Consider the following 18,086-nt stretch of genomic DNA (forward strand, 5'->3'; position numbering starts at 1 on the left):
GCTCTTAATAATGAATTGTATGTATAACCTCATGTTCAAACATCCATGATTACGGTAATCATAAGTCATATTAATGTCATTATGTGTGACAGACCGACACAACTACATAATTTAATATAACGAGTCATTTTAATGTGTTGATAGTGTTAACTGAAATCTACTAAATTATAGTTAATAACCAATATATTAAACTGACTTCTTTTTTAGCATACAACTGTACATTGGTTTTTTGGGGTTGGATAGAATATTATGTAATATTTTGTCAGTATGTAATTAACTTCATACATCAACAATAAAAAGCAGCCATCAAAATTTTGATAAGATCAAAGTAAATACCCCCATAATGATGAAAATGCCATTGCATATCAATTATGCAAGTGTTTTTGCGTTGGCATTACTGGCTTCCATCGAAAAAAATTGAGGGCTGAAAAAGCAATAAATACACACAAGTAGGCCTAGGTTTTGAGAAACTGAAAGACCACTTTTAATAGATTTTTCTACTTACCTTTGTTATCATTAGTACGATGATGATGGTCATCCCAAGGACATGTAAAATAATTAAGATTAATATCTCTGTTGCCAATGGACCGGCAAAACCTGGCTGGAAGAAGAAGATGAAAAAAGTAATATCTATTTAATTTCAGGATAACTTGACAATAAAGTAAAGTTAAAACGAGACAAAAATAAAGTGTTTTGCCAAGTTGTAGTCAAATAGCATCATTAGGAGATGACATTACATAATAATTTTTTCATTTCCAATAAAGGTTATTTCAATTTTACATAATAAAAAAAAGTACCAGATATACAAATTTCGGCATTGAATTGCTTTTTGGCTAGTGGCGTATTTCAATGATTTCCCCCGACTGCAGCTGTGTAGTGACATACTGAACATTATAAAAAATGACGTCACTTATGAATAATGACGTCATCCTGTTTTCAAATAAACGTTTGGAACATATTTAGCGAAGGTATTCTGTAAGATACGAAAGCAAAAGTAGGAATAAAACTTTTATCATCCATTAATGGCTTTTGTAGGAGATATCGTTGGCACTATCATTTTCGATATCTACTGCGATATTCTCCTAGGAGATATCGCTTCTTATAATCTTGACTGATCAAATTTTAATCACAAGACATTATTTTGTTACGTCACTGTGTATGTTTCTGCGCTAAACCTATCATTAGTGACGTCACACCACTGTCATTCTGCTCGTTAACGAGTCTACTAGTACTACCAAATAATTATTATATATATAGAAACATTTGGTAATTTTGACATGTGAGCCGTCACACGCGAAAACCTACAATTTAGCATTACGTCAGAAACCAAGTATACGCGGCTCAAAGTTTGACGTCATAATATATAAACGCGGAAGTAAAAGTTGACATGCTGTTTGCGCTTGTTTCGAAGAATCTGAGAAGATGACATCTTCTTCTTCATAATTATGAAGATCAGTTTGAAACTTTGAAGTATGCATATATCTTTATATACAATATTTTTGGTTACTATTTTGTATTGTTTTAGAAATAAAAACCTGAGGACATCGGTCGAGATCGTTAGCAATATCATCTGTACTTTGATACACATTTACAAAATTAGGGAGCAGTCCTATATATATATATCGATCTAATATGCAAGTGTATAATCACATAGTTTTATTATAACGTACATGCATTGATTATACACAACATAAAGTTCAGCAACTTTCCTAGAAGTTATACATGTAACAGCAGCGGATCTAGGATGGGTCTGAAGACCCCCTGAATTTCTGTGGAAAATATTTTTTATGCGCATCAAAATAGAGCACGTACGTAGGCTATATACGCCTACAACACAGTAAAACATATGTTAATTGTACGTTTCTTCAAACTCGTCCGTTTTATTTCGCTCGGTGTTTACCATGTTTTACACAGAATAAACAATGAACGCAACGTCGAGGCTAGCGTTAATAGTCTCGCTAACCCAAATTATTTTTGCGGTAACATAATTGCGTCATGAAAACAAGATGACGTCTACAAACTCGAAGCAAAAAAAACTAGCAGATTTCTTTTGTCAAAAATCTGAAAGGTAAGAATAACAGACATATGTTTTACAATTATACTTAACTTTATTGAAATGTAGGCTACGTTATTTTACTATTTTTTATTTTATTACTCATTTACTTTAATACTACCAGTAGGCCCAAAGATTTGTTCTTTATATCTAAGGGAAATAACTCTTCCTGGCAAAATTCGACATTAAATAAACACCAGCAAACAAAAACCACCGTGAAAAGAAAAACTAATGTGTGTATTTACCAGACGTCAGTAATTCTAGAGGTAGGCATAATTTGTAACAGGTTATGAAATATAATATTAAAAATGTCTCTTAAAAAACACTTAACTTCTGATGTATTTAATACGATTGAGGCTGGTTGTTAAATATTTGTTTATTGTCAAAAGTGTTCATGCGTTTCCATAATATTTTAATGACAGAATAGCCCAGTTACCAAATATTATATATCGCATAAAGGATAGATTATTAACAGCCTCAATGACACAAGATCGTAAAAAATCCGATCCAAATAGAACAGAAATACATAGTAAACACAGACTTCTACCTGTAAGTATGCGCGCGCATCTTGTTTTGATTACGATGCTTGCGTCACGGCCTAGCTATCTATAGTGGGGTGGTCCTATTACTGGGTTACATTTAAATTATATGTAAATATTCTGGACTATTAAAAAAAAGGTCTTTATAGTGCCAGTTGGGCGGTCTGAGAACCTGGGTGGTCTTTACGTGGGGTTTGGTTGAACTAGTCACATACATATCCTGCAAGTTCAACCACTGTTTGTATTAACATAATATGATGGTCACATAATAGAACATAACTGCATTGCAAAATACTTTAACGGTTTATCTTATGTTTTATTAATGTTTTCATTTCAGTGTGGGAACTGTTGACCCACCCACAGCATTGTTACATAAGGCAGTTGATTCTGATGTCAATAAAAGTGAGTTGTGTTTGCTTTCAATCCAGATGGTGTTTATAAGGTATCCAACTCTCCAAGTTGTTAACTTTCGTTTTGCAATATTAACCAAATGAAAGAGATTGTTTCAAAAATAATTAATCCAATTCAAACAAAATCTGGCTGCTTCCATGGAGTTTACTAATACTATTAGATGGATGTTTTTTTCAGCCTCCCCCCCCCCCCCCCCCCCCCCCCCCCCCCCCCCCACTTTTTTCAGGCAAAACTACTTTTTCTTCTGAAATGTACACAAATAACCTTAGCCTCTTTCGCCCTCCTACTTTAAAAATCGTTCCTACGGGGCTGGAATGTATAGTATGTGTCGTGAATAGGGACATTATAGTATGTGTGTGAATAGGGACAATGTCCCATGGAATCCTATAAAAACAATGGTGCATGGAATTTCACACATACATGCCATTTTCAATGATTGTTTTGTGTCGTACACATGCATATTGTTTCTCTGTAACAAAATAAATAAATGGTAGATACATTAATCAATAACTGTTTGGTATAAAAATGCACACGTTTGATTTTGGCACTATTTTATTGTGTCAGTGATGTTATAAAGTACTCTTGCAGGTTTCAGCTATTGGGAATTTCTCTTTTATATACTAGCTCAGTTGATAGATCATTGGAATCTGATATCAGTTCTCATTCGATTCTCAGTTGCAAGATCATTTGGCTCCCATATGGAGAGTCCTGGCTCGATTCTTCTTAGTGGAGGTTGACATTACACTATATAGAGACACACACACACACACACACACACACACACTAAAACATATGATTTTGTTGGTGTCGATAATTTAGACACGCTCACAAACAATTTACATGCATATTCATATTTCATTCATACATATGTTTTATATTTCAGGTGAACAAGCTACCGGTAAATCGCTTGATATTGGTGATTTTCTAACGAAAACACTAATCACAGACGAATAGAAATATCAGCTGCTAACGAAACACGTAATACCTGATAAAAACACAGTCTTTCCAACAGAAAAGAAACATGGACAAAATCGTTCATTCCAACTATCGTGGCTCAAGAGGTATCCTGGTCTGGTATATTATGATGTTGCTGAAGGTGGTATGTGCATTTAGTGTTCACTGTTTGGTCAAACCAAGTATCAAAGTCTGCTTGTCACACGACCATACACAAGTAACTACAATAAAGCCTCTACAGTTCTAGGCAGTGCACGAGCAAGTCAACAAGGCTCTCCAACAACGAGTACTAGAAAACAGAAAAAAAGTTCAGTTCATCATGAAAACAGTGTTGTTTTGTGGAAAGCAAAATATCCCACTTAGAGGACACCGGGATGATGGCAGGCATTTGAATGAGGTTGGCCACAAATCAGGCCATTTTCAAGCACTCCTCGAGTTTCGTGTTGATGCAGGCGACACCATTCTTGGGAAGCACTTTTCCACTTCTTCATCACATTGCAATTACAGATCAAAAACGATACAAAATGAATTAATCACTCTGTGTGGTAATTACATATGTGAACGTATATTATCCGACGTGAGAGATGCTGGATTTTATTCAATATCTGCAGACGAAGCAACAGATCTGGCCAATCATGAGCAGCTAACGTTGGTCTTGCGTTTCTGTGACAAAAACGATGACATTCGTGAAGAATTTATGGAATTTGTACAGTGCCATTCAACTACTGGTGAGGCATTAGCTGAAATAATTGTAGGCAAAATTAACAACGATTGGAAACTATCATTGTCACAATGCCGAGGGCAAACATACGATGGTGCTGGGAATATGGCTGGATCTCAGAAAGGGACAGCAGCGAGAATCATATAGAACAAAACCCAAAAGCCATTTACACACACTGTGCAAATCATCGCCTGAATCTTGCTGTTGTTAAAACAATGTCAGTTCAAGAAGCACGAAACATGATGGATACTGCAGACCGACTCGTGCGCTATTACAAGTTTTCTCCAAAACGTCAACACAATTTGGAGAAGTAGATCGACAGCATCGGTGCAAACGAGATAGCAAGGAAGAAGTTAAAAGAATTATGCAGGACCCGATGGGTGGCTCGCCACGATGCATTTAATGTCTTCACAGAGCTGCATAAGCCGTTAGTCCTCTCACTGGAAGACATATCGACACATCCAAGAGAATGGAATCAACCCAGTGTAAACGATGGTCATTCTCTGTTGTTGGCTTTAACACAGTTTCCTTTCATTGTGGCACTTAACATCGTCCGTGACGTAATCGCATATGTTCAACCCATCAGTGTCAGTCTGCAGTCCAAGACAATGGATGTCATCAAAGCTGCCAATCAAGTAAAACATGCTATCACTGCACTTGAACAGGTCAGGGATGATGTTGATACTTTTCATCACAATTTGTATGAGAAAATATTTACAATGGCTCAGGCTGTTGGAACGGTACCAGCACGGCCTCGTAATTGTGGACGGCAGCAGCACAGATCCAATACACCAGCTGATAACATCGAGTCGTACTACAGACTGAATCTGACAATTCCAGTAATCGATCAGTTGTTAATGGGCCTGCACGACCGGTTTGATGCTCCCCAGCTATTAATCACAAATGCATTACATCTGGTCCCCGCTGTAATCAAGGTTTCACCAAAGGCCGAAGTAATTGATAATGTTAACGCGTTTGCTTCCGAATATACACACGACCTCCCCAGCCCACAGAATTTGGAAGCAGAACTTCACTGCTGGCTGGCTCGTTGGGAATCGGAAGCAGACAGTGTTGTTCCCAAAGATGCAGCAGCGTCCTTAAATCTGCAAATAGAGCATATTTTCCCCAACATCCACACTTGTTTAAAATTGGTCTATACTTTCGGTGTCACCAGTGCAGAATGTGAGAGAACAATCGGTGCCCTTCGTCGCCTTGAGACATACATGCGAAGCACAATGACAGAGGATCGCATAAATGGGCTTGCTATGATGCACATCGATTATGGTTGTGAGGTGTACATTGATGAAATCATCAATCAGTTTGCTCGGCTACATCCCCGCCGCATGCAGCTCATAGACATCCTCCAGTGAAATTTGGCAGTCATTCTCCCATTCGTGAGTGATAAACCTACTTCCCATTTTCGAAGCAGCAAGGGATCTTTTATATGCACATTCCCAAAGACAGAAACGCACATACCACAGCCTTTATCAAACAAGTAGTGGGACCCTGGTCAGTGTAAATGGTTACACCTACCAATTGAGCCTTGTGGAGCACTCGCTTATGTAGAGCATCATTCCCTGGATTAAAAATCGGTTGCACCTACCCATTGAGCCTGGCGGAGCACTCACTCTGGGTTGGAGTCAGAAAGTGAAATCCACGAGCGGGATTCGAACACTGTTCCTACCAGACTGTAGTCTGCGTCGTATACACCACGGAGGCCGGTAGTTGCATCAAGCAGTACAGTGATTTATATACGGTGAGCGTAGTGACGTATGCTACCCAACTCGACACACTAGAGTTAATAATACATTAAGTAATTTGCCTTTGTCGGATTTTCCTCCGAACAATTACAAAATGATTGAAACATATAATGTAACAGTTTATTAAATGAACGTAGCCTTCTGCGAACGGTTTTATGTCCATTGAAGACACATGAGGGCGCCCAAAAAATAACGACTTATTCATGAATTTTAAAAGATTTAAAAAATTAAAACTCAGATGCGAGGAAATAGCGTTTTTTACCCTTTATATTTGAAAATTTTCCGGGGGGGGGGGGGGCATGCCCCCGGACACCCATAGAGACTCAGGCGCTTTGCGCCCTCGGTCAAGCCACTTCGTGCCTTGCAATTTCAGACCCCCCCCCCCCCCCCCCCCCGCCCTCATTACAGCTCTAGATCCGCCACTGTGTAACAATATCCATTATATCCATAAGTGGATCTAACAGCAGCCAATTGGAGCTCGTGACCACCAATCAAAACCTTACTTGCAGAATCATGCCAGTGATTTGAAAATAATTTGAAAACATTCCGAATTATCCACATGTAACAGTGGAGCTAATTTTAATTAGATTGCCATAAATTAGACCAAACATCAAATTAGGATCGTAGAGGGTTGCATGTGTCTATCACTCGGTTAGGGCTACGTGTTCTGTGGACTACAATCAACACCACTATTTCTCTTCCTATTTCTATAAACAAACTAACTACTGAAAACTAAAACATGTTTATTATTTCCTACAAAATACAAAAACATCTGTAACAATACTATATTTTTAGTTATTTATTTTACCATCGTTTGCAAACAAATGTACTGTCGTCTGCACACACATTGCGGTACGGTAACAACAGAAAGGTTTCATTTATATATACCTTTATTATACGTCATATATGTCATTGCATAAGCTGGTCTAGCAGATGTTTAGCAACTTGTTATGCGATGCTGAGGTATTGTGTATCAATACTCGAAAGGTCCCCCCCCCCCCCCCCCCCCCCCCCCCCCCCCCCCCCCCCAATGTTTTAAAATTATTATTATTGTGTGTGCGCGCGCGCCTGTGTGTGCGTGTGTGTGTGTGTGTGTAATAATTATTTGAAAAGTTGAAACGGAATAAACAGTATCTGTAATTAAAAATGAGGACGGGACCTAGCCCAGTGGTAAAGCGTAGGTATGGGATCGATCCCCGCCGGTGGAGCCATTTGGGCTATTTCTCGTTCCAGCCAGTGCACTACGACTGGTATATCAAAGGAGGGCGGCAGCGTGGTCTACGTGTAAGCCTATCGTTGTGTATTGGCTGACTTTGCAAAAAGACCTACCCCTTATTTTAATATTATTATTTTAATAAAGATTTCAAGATACATGTATCTAAAAAAAAAAAAAAAAGATTTTAATTTGTTTTAAAATATGATCCCCTAAATTGGGATAACATTTTTGTGTTCTTTTATTTCTTCATCGAATGAATCGATCGCATTGATTTCGCCAGCTGATAAAAAGTAGTTTTGTTTTTGTAAAGGAGGTGTATATTATATTATTTGGCGCCCACAATAAATGCTTTAATGATAAACACTACCACTTCCGTCGTTTTTATAATCGGCCATACCGCCCACCCCCCAATTTTTTTTTTAAAGTTTCTAATATTTTACTTGACAGTAATTAAAAAGCATCAGGAAGGAAGGAAATGTTTTGTTTAACGATGCACTCAACACATTTTATTTTCGGTTATATGGCGTCAAACATATGGTTAGGGACCATACTGATATTGAGAGAGGAAACCCGCTATCGCCACTTCATGGGCTCTTTTCGATTAGCAGCAAGGGATCTTTTATACGTATCATCCCACAGATAGGATAACACATACCACGGTCTTTAATATACCAGTCGTGGTGCACTGGCTGAAGCGAGAAATAGCCCAATGGGCCCACCGACGGGGATCGATCCCAGACCGACCACACATCAAGCGAACGCTTTACCACTGGGCTACGTCCCGCCCCTAAAAAGCATGTTACGATCAACTACATCTGTAATTGAGAACAAAATATCAAACGAGAGTTAGTGGACACAAAAGACAGAATGACCGTTCTGATCACGTGACAAATTTGGCGTCAAATAAGTGGTTTTTCAGTCGGAGATTGCCGAAACGATAAAAATAGTGTTTTTCATCTGCCACTATGCCTGCCTCCTCTATCTTTTTGACATCACGATCCTCTAAATGAATACGTAAGCTAACTGGTAATCCATTTTTAATGTCCTGTAAGATCAACAACTCCCGTAACTCGGTATATGACTCTACCTGGTGAGACACCACCCATTTATCAAACATCCCTGCCTTCTTAGCCACAAACTCACTATAAGACTGACCCTGTGTTTTTCTCAACTCGCTATACCGTAAACGATAATCCTCAGGTCGTAATTCATAAGCCCTCAACACTGCAGCCTTAACTAAGTCGTACTGACTTGCTCGCTCATCACTCATTGAATTATAAGCTATACTAGCCTTCCCCTTAAACTTAAGACACGGCTAACAATGTCCACTTAGACTCCGGCCAATTTAGCTGCTTAGCGGCCCGTTCAAAAAGTTGAAAGAACATGTCTACCTCCTGATCGTCAAATACAGGCACTGATCTATAAGCCTCCGACATGTTAAAACCATTTCCTGCCTCACGTCTAACTTCTTCAGTATTCAACTTTAACTCATGTTCCACTTTTAATTTTTCTAACTGGAATTCTCTATTCCTTTCTTCTTTCTCTCTATCCCTATCTTCTCTTTCTCTCTCTCTCTCTCTCTCTATCCCTCTCTTCTCTCTCTCTCTCCCTTTCTCTATCCCTCTCTCTATCTTCCCTATCTCTCTCTCTATCTTCTCTATCCCTCTCTCTATCTTCTCTATCTCTACCTTCTTTCTCTCTCTCTCTCTATCTAATGCACGTTCCTCTCTTTCGTACTCAAGCTTTTTAAAAGCTAATAGTTGTTCCACACTTAACTCATTTATCTCTATCTCTGGAACAATCTCACTGTCTTCCATAACAGGACTATCAACAAAAACTTCCTGGATAATAATTGTCCTTATATCTCCTAAGGTTTTAGCTGATGTTAAATCAATTTCTCGCTCACCCGCGATTTCAACTAACTCGGCCTTACGTGCTCGCTTAATCTCCACTACACTGAGCGTAGGCCTATCCAGCAAATTCTTATCCATGTTTAGATATGACACACTTATTATTAATTAATTTTCTAGTGAACAACGTGCTACTTCGGTAAATTTGTAAAATTAATTTATAAAGCCCCCATTTACAAACAATACTTTTTTAAATATGCATGTCCCGTTTCAGAGCCGGGACGAGCGCCCAATTTTCTACTCCTGTCACGGGGATTCTATAATTCCCGTAACTGAATAAAACACGATTATCAAAATATCTCTCCTAACTGTATATCTATTAGATCTCTCTGTAACAGGCTGTTAAACCCTAGTATGGCTCGTCTAGGTATGATCAGAGATACGATCTATATAAGTATATATTATTATAGCCCGTTTAGCTCACTAGAAACACAACAAAACACAATACACTTTGGAATCTGTATTATCCTACGCTGACAAATGTACAGCCGTAGTAGTAAATTAATAACAGCAATAATAACAACCCAGAACTGATCACTTAATTAGTTAATCTCTAGGTGTCTAGTTACACAATATGCGAATCACTTCACCGTTACACCACACCCACACGTGTGATAATTGAGAAACGCTTACAGGAGAAGTTAATTAATAAAGGAATTACAACACCATTCCTAACTGGTTAATTTTTAATTAACCCTTACTACTCGTTCAGTAACGTGTGATAATTTAGAAACGCTTGCAGGGGAACTTAATTAATAAAGGAATTACAGCTCTATTCCTAACGGATTAATTTTTAATTAACCCTAACTACTCATTCAGTAACCTTGTAACACAGAATTAATACTTATCACAATAAAGACAATAACCTACAGTTTACCTAGGGTCTTCTAGGATGACTGGCTAAGCTTTATATTACCAAATACTCATATAATGTTAGAACAAGAAGTCTACGATTTACTTCGTCAGATGACCGAAGACACTGTCTAAAGAATATTGGTATAATACAGTATTAAAATATTTAAAGTCACATCAATCACATCAAGGTTATACACAGAGCAGAAATGATATTTACCAAAGTCCAAACGGACTAACGTTCCCAGGAAGCTTCCTAATTCGTTCTCCTAGATATCTCTAAATCCTAGCTATTTATTCCAAAATCAGAATTGGCCTGGGGGAACAAGGCGGTACCTCACGTATCATCTCATATTCTACATTTACTAGAGTCGGTATATTTCTCTCTGATCGTCAGTCTGGCTGTCGCCAGTCGTCGCCATCACGGTTGTAAAAACCGCACTCGCAGAGGTATTACGTAACTACTCGCCACATGGCCTCCGCAGCTGGACTAAGTGCATATTGGAATGTCCGATCGAGGACGGTCGCGCAGAAGTCTTACGTAACAAGTTGCCCATCTGGGCTACGGGCAATAAACTGCACACGGCCCTCTAACACAATTAAAATCGCCACAGGCGAAACAAATTTAAGAGCATGTACCGTGACATTTGTATTAAACATACAAATGAATACTGGTATGTGACACAACAGAAGCTGTTAAAGGCATACGCTACAAATATTTCTACGACTTAAAATGTGCTAATTTTTCACCTATTTATATATCAAAACACATCTCTTCAAAAAAAAATTAGGGTTTCACCAGGCTAGAATTTATTTTTCACATCTCGAACGTCGTATCATTTTCTCCTGTTTTGTGAACAAATACCTTAAAATTGAAATTCGACTGAATCTATACATAATAAAGGAGGATGAACACCTGAAAAATTCATGCATAGCACATGAATACAATGCATTTATTGGAATTTAATGGGGGAACATCCAATATCTTGCTCAGCTTAATATTTTTGTTTTTGCACCACCAGAAACTCCATATATACTCTTCAAAAGAAGAAACGTATAACCACATTGTCGTAACATTTGGAGAATTGATTTAATTATTGAATGGTGAGTCCGATAATTACCAAATGTTGCAGGATTGTTCACAATTCACTCTAGTCCATTGTGAGTAAGTGATAGGACACACAACCAAGGTCAAGGTCATCTGGAGTCAATACCGGGTGTGGCCTCCGCGTGTGTTGACAACTGCCTGGCACCGCCTGCCCATTGAAGCAACCAGAGTACGGATGACGTCCCGAGGGATGGTGGCCCACTCGGCCTGCAAGGCTGCTGCCAGCTCGGGCAGAGTCTGGGGCTGTGGTTGTCGCTGTCGGAGGCGTCGGTCCAACTCGTCCATAGATGCTCAATTGGGTTCAAATCCGGTGATATCGATGGCCAAGGAAGGACATTAATGTTGTTGTTCTGTAGGAAAGCCGTTGTGAGACGTGCTGTGTGAGGCCTGGCGTTGTCATGTTGGAACAATGCGTTGGCGTTGGCCATAACTGGAACGATGTGTGGCCGGAGGATCTGGTCAATGTAGCCCTGTGCATTCAGGTTGCCCTGCACGTGGACCAGGTCAGTTCTGCCAGTGTGTGAGATGGCTGCCCACACCATGACACTACCCCCGCCGAATCTGTCCACTTCCTGCACGCAGTTTGCCGCATAACGTTCACCACGACGCCTATACACGTGACATCTTCCATCATGACGTCGGAGCAGAAATCGGGACTCGTCACTGAACCACACCTGTCTCCATCGCAGTTGAGGCCATTCTCGATGAATCTGGCACCACTGCAGTCAGAGTCGACGGTGTTGTGGTGTTAAGATGACACCTCGAACTGGACGTCTGGCACGAATTCCTACCTCACGTAGGCGGTTCCGTACGGTCTGGTCGGATATCCTGCGCAAACTGGTATTGCTGCGGCTGTGGAGGTGGCAGTAGTCAATCGTTCCCGAAGGTGGCGTACCCGGATGTAGCGGTCCTGCCCGGGGGTAGTGACCCGTGGTCGACCGGATCTAGGGAGGTCACGTGTTGATCCATGTTGCTGGTAACGGTCCCACAGTCTGGAGATGGTGCTTGGGGACACATGGAATGCCCTGGCAACGGCCGTTCTGGATTCGCCTGCGTCTAGTCGGCCGATGGCATTGTTTCTCTGCGGTTCACTGAGACGTGGCATGTCCTGGATTGTCAACTGTCGGCCAGATACAGAGACCAGGCAAGCGAACACCCTGCACTTTTATACTGTCGGTGTTCATGTTGCATGTGCAGACAACGCACGTGCAGTGGTGACATGGTTTGCACGTGGCTGCGTTTTTGCGAATATTCACATTTTGGAACTTTATTGTACAGTAGCTGCGTTTTATCGAATGTAACCGTGGGAATGTGTTTGGGACATGCAATGACCTTATATTCACAAAGCATGAACCGGTAGGAAACATAAAATCGGAGTTATAACCCATTTGTACCCTTTTGCGTTTCTTTTTTTGAAGAGTATATATAAATATGTATGTTTTAGTTCTGAAAGCGGACCATTCGTCCGAACCCCCCCCCCCCCCACCCCACCACCAGCCTACGTCCCTGAATCACTTTTCACACCGTTGTTTTGACTTCGTATACAGTACATAATAATTATAATATATAAAAAGATAAGATAAAAAGATAAAAACTTTATTGCATATAAACATTCCACATACGGAACTGGATGCAAAACATATGCATAAACAAGAAACAAACAAAATGACTAAATAAGGACTAATTATGGGCAATACATGTATAATCGTGAAAATTTTTGCATACCGCACCAGCACAGGCTGGATTTTGGTTTTGCATAATATATATATATAAATTTTTCTTGCATATTCATACTTTTAAATAGGTAATTATGGAAAGTTAGATATGCATATAATTTGACACGTTGACTATTATATTTCTTACATATTGTGATATGATGGTATTCATCTTCAATTACATTACAGTGGTCACATAAACGTTCTTCCAGTGGAGTGAAGGGTTTTGTATGCCGCCCGGTCTCTATTTTTAATTTGTGGTCACTGAGACGTAATTTAGTAAAAGCTTTACGGTGTTCTGGATGTATACAGTGTAATAAATATTATCTGGTTGAATATTGTTTTTATATAATTTGTACGTTCGCGTCTTATTACTGGATCCATCTCTTATGGCTATAAGGTTTTCTTTTAAAATATTGTGATACTTAGTTTTAATGATATTTATAAGATGAATGGGATAATTGACAGTGCTTCGTTTTTTATTCAACTCACCAATGTAATAATATAATTTGTGAAGCCAACCAATATTTTTCTTTTCAAGGTTTGTGCATTCAGAGAAAGCATGTTGTAAAATAATGTTGTCTGTAGTTTGCATATGGGAGTAAAAATGTAACATTCTTTTTACCACAGACAACAGGAGTGGGTACAAACCTAGCTCAGCTCTAGAGGCCCAATTATGGGTACGACTATTAACCTGTAGTGTTGAGTTACAGAATTTTAAAAGCACTCTCTCTGGCAGGAAAGTTTCCAAATATTTTAATGATATGAACTGGGCACCCCAAACCTCATTGGCATATAAAAGGACAGGCTCAACAAGAGTTGATCAGGGAGCTGTTGTAGACCATGTGGGGTTTCTGATAAAAGTAGAAGATCATCTGCAAAAAGTAGATGGCTTAAGCGCATTGTGTCTAGTGATACCTTATCTCCAATGTTACATAAATATTCTTGGAAGTCATTAATGAACATAGTAAATAGTGTTGGAGATAAAATACAGCCCTGGCGAACACCAATGTTTGATTGGAATGGTTGTGATATGCCTTTATCAGTCTGAACACTATTATTATGTAACATTAACATATAAAGATTCGATTATTTTTAAAACATTACCTGTAACCCCAATAAGAGCAATTTTATTAAATAATTTGCTTCTATCTACAGAATCGAATGCTCGTTGAGATCTACAAAGAATGCACAGACCTTTTTCTTTTTACATTTATATTTATCAAACAGGGTTTTTAGTGTAAATATGTGATCTGTTGTTCTAAATCCTTGCCTGAACCCAGCTTGACAGATATCAATTTGGTTGGTTTGTTGTAGGTAGTCTACAATTCGTTTATCTATTATTTTGCAAAACAATTTACCAATACAACTACTTAGAGCGATTCCACGATAGTTACTTGGGTCTGTTTTGTCACCTTTTTTGTGCAAAGGGACAATTATTGAATGGGCCCACTGTGGAGGAAAATAGCCTATTGACAATATATCATTGAAAAGTTTGACAACATGATCTAGTATTAATGGAAAGAGACATTTGATAAGTTGTGTTAAATTACGTTACGGTTACGTAAGCTGAAGTTTTCGTACAAACCGCGGCTTAGCTTCTTTGATGTCAGTCTGATTAAAATTAGCTCTACTGGGTTTACCAGTAGATCTAACAGCATTGTGTGATATTTCATCTATAAATAACAATTTAAATATCGACCAATTACGCTTCACTTTTCATAGCGTTATTCGGGAACATAAGAATTCTAAAAATATCAGGCGAGACTATTTATGCAATAGGCGAACCTGTTGGTCTATTTCAACATTGAAAAACGGGTAAAAGTGCTGTAATAAACTCTGGATTGTATACTAGTATAAACAGATTTTATGGCTATACCATCATGGTTTAGTTTTTTCGTCTTGAAACGAATTTTATATAAAATTTTACAAGGAAATTAGTTTCCGGCATACTTCGTAATTCACCCGAATCATTTCGTATACCCTCGGCATAATCCCGAATGTTTTCAAATTATTTTCAAATCACTGCACTTCCAAGCTAACTCTCGATGAAGCTTGACGCTGTCGCCTGTGCTCTCAACCAGCTCATCGGACCCGCCGTCAACACCGAGTGATGCTCTCAATGCGCCGATGTGCGAGACGCCCGCAGACGGACCTCCATCTCCCTCTACGCCACCGCCTACACGTAACTGGCCACTGTCACCAGTCTTGCCAGTTCGGAAGGCGGCGGTCCGGGCAGGAGCCGTTGCGAAGAGGAAGGCCGTCGCTCAGCCGAGCGACCAGCCTGACAAGGCAAGGCCTCCACCTTCATAGGCATCGTCCCCCTCCGACTCGGAAGCCGTCTGGAAAGTTCAGATCGGGAAAATCAGGTCCGGCTTCCTGAAGTTCGTGCAGGGGGATACCTCGGATCGGACTAGTGGAACCAGAGCTGAAACAACTGCCTGATGGAAGCGCTTACGAGGTACACACCATCAAGTCTACAGCCGGCAAGACGGGGTTGGTACTAACTCAGCGCCGAGAAGGAGTCTACCGACAAGCGGTCCTAGTTAGAGAGATGGATAGCCACACCATCCACAGGATCGTCAAGGCCCTTTTCGGCAACGACTACCGGAGTGTCATAACCATCCTCGCCGACCAGAGATGGAAGCACTTCATCCCCGCCTTTGCCGGTTCTCCGCTCATCAGTTCGCTGTAGGACAACCTCCACACACTAACGGCCTTAACGAGGCCACTCACGTGGACATATAGATCGGACTTTAAATATTTAGACCGTTCAAAATGTTATGTCGAAATTACTTCTTTTTTTAATATTATTAAAACTACATTCCCTGGAATATTTTTATTATTTAAGCATATAGAACAGAAAATCCAATTACGTTTGGTGCATATATGACGCCGCACTCCGCATTGGTTTCACTACGCTGGCTTATCCAGGTCAAAAACAAAGCCATGATTTTGAAAGTGGAACACATTTGACGGGCTCGTACCGATCTCGGTTTTCAATGGCTTATCACAAATATAGAATTCCCCAACAAGAGATCACGTGAGATTTCGCAATTTTTGAACAAATTTAACTGTCTTGATTGAGGGGTCGTCTCGTATCTCCAAAACATATTTATATCCATAGAGGTATGGTACAACGCCTTTCCAGGGGTCGGTGGGTGGGGGATTTGCCTTGACATTTTGACAATGGCCAGCTGTTGGCATACGCGTTACATGTAATGGGGTGTTACTAATTACGTAAAGCTCTAGGGGTAGAGGAAGAGGGTACTGTGTTCGATTTACGTAACATTTTTCAAGACTATGTTATTTTTATTCATTACTTAGACCTAAAAAGGTGTTTTTTGGAAATGCGCAGTCAGTCTAGGATCGATCCCCATCGGCGGTTATACAAAAAGACTATGGTATGTGATATCCTGTCTGTGGGATGGTACATATAAACAATCCCTTACTAAAAAAAAATGTAGCGGGTTTCCAAGGTGCGTGTGCAGGGATTTCAGCGGGGTTGGAGTTATAGACTGTGTTAAGCGAAGTTTATATGGGGCCATGCTCCCCTAAAAAATACATTTCAATTTTTTAAAGCTTGGCAAGTAAGGGTTTCGACCTCCAATACCCTCCCCCCTGCACATACACCCGATTCCTCTCTAAGATTATATGTCAAAATTACCAAATGTTAGACACCCAACAGCAGATGGAAGGAAGGATAGGATATGTTTTATTTAACGACGCACTCAACACATTTTATTTACGGTTGTATGGGGTCGGATGATTATTAAAAATCAATATGCTTTTATCTTTGATGTCCTTAAACACCCACCCCCTCCCCCAACTTTACCCTTTCCAAACGAAATAATATTTATTTGAATTTGTCGATTTTAACACGTAAAATTAAGAAGTGAAAACGTTCATTATCTACGTTATTATATTTTATTTTAAAAATATATACATGATTAATGTGTTACTAGTATACAAACTAAACTTTGAAAGTTCTACTAACACTTTATAAAATATCAATTCTGAAATAGGAAGGTACGACTGTCGATAATACGTTGTCAAGATCAAACCGGTTTTAACTAAAGAATCTAGTACCGTATCCTCAACCGAACGTTCTTCGTACAGGCGACGAATCAAGCGTATACGTTTGACGATATCCGTTCATAGCGAACACAAGAATTTTTTTTAAATGCATTTGAGCTTGTATTTCACATTTGTATATGATGTTATAATATGGTAACCAGAAAATGTAACTTTAAATAGTCCGATCCTCTCTTCTTTCTCTTATTTATTTTTGGACTGTCCTTCTAAAATGATCCAAATCATATAAATATTCGGCCGAGCAGTCAATTCTTTTTATTTTTGCTTGTAATTTTTTTCTTCTTTTTTAAAAAGTATTCTATTAACCTTTTTACTAATTGCTATTTTCAAAATTCTGCCCATTTTCAACACTACACCCTCCCTCCCCCCCCCCCCCCCCCCCCCCCCCCCCCCCCCCACATCCCGAGTCAGGCCACCGATCTTATCGGAGGTCGGACTCGGGATGGGCGTGTTCGAAACCCTAGTGGCATGTGGGCACGTTAAACTAGTTATCATCATTATCATCATCAAATCACTGGCATGATTTTGCAAGTAATGTTTTGATTGGTCGAATGAAAGGTCAGCTGAACATGAGCTCCAACGGGCTGCTGTTAGATCCACATGTGATAGTGGAGCTAATTTTAATTAAATTGCTTTGATGTCCAGTGTGCAGACTGATTTATTATTCTTTTCTTGTTTTTCAGTGTGATTTTTTTTTTGTGCAGTTTGAAATAGCGGAGCTGGGTGCTGTAAACTACAGGGGGTCAAAACCT

The 18,086-nt window shown here is 39.5% G+C and overlaps 1 protein-coding gene across 2 annotated transcripts in view; it reads right to left on the reverse strand.

Moving 5' to 3' along the window:
• LOC121370307 (rac guanine nucleotide exchange factor JJ-like) overlaps nucleotides 1-18,086 on the reverse strand; it is a 59,327-nt gene that overhangs the window by 22,518 nt on the left and 18,723 nt on the right. For both annotated transcript variants that reach the window (XM_041495447.1, XM_041495446.1), the window contains exon 6: nucleotides 506-601. In XM_041495447.1, coding sequence (XP_041351381.1) covers nucleotides 506-601 — 96 coding nt within the window. The remainder of the gene's footprint in view (nucleotides 1-505; nucleotides 602-18,086) is intronic.

This window comes from Gigantopelta aegis, chromosome 4 (assembly GCF_016097555.1).
Source record: "Gigantopelta aegis isolate Gae_Host chromosome 4, Gae_host_genome, whole genome shotgun sequence".
In the NCBI taxonomy this organism is placed as follows: Eukaryota; Metazoa; Mollusca; class Gastropoda; order Neomphalida; family Peltospiridae; genus Gigantopelta; species Gigantopelta aegis.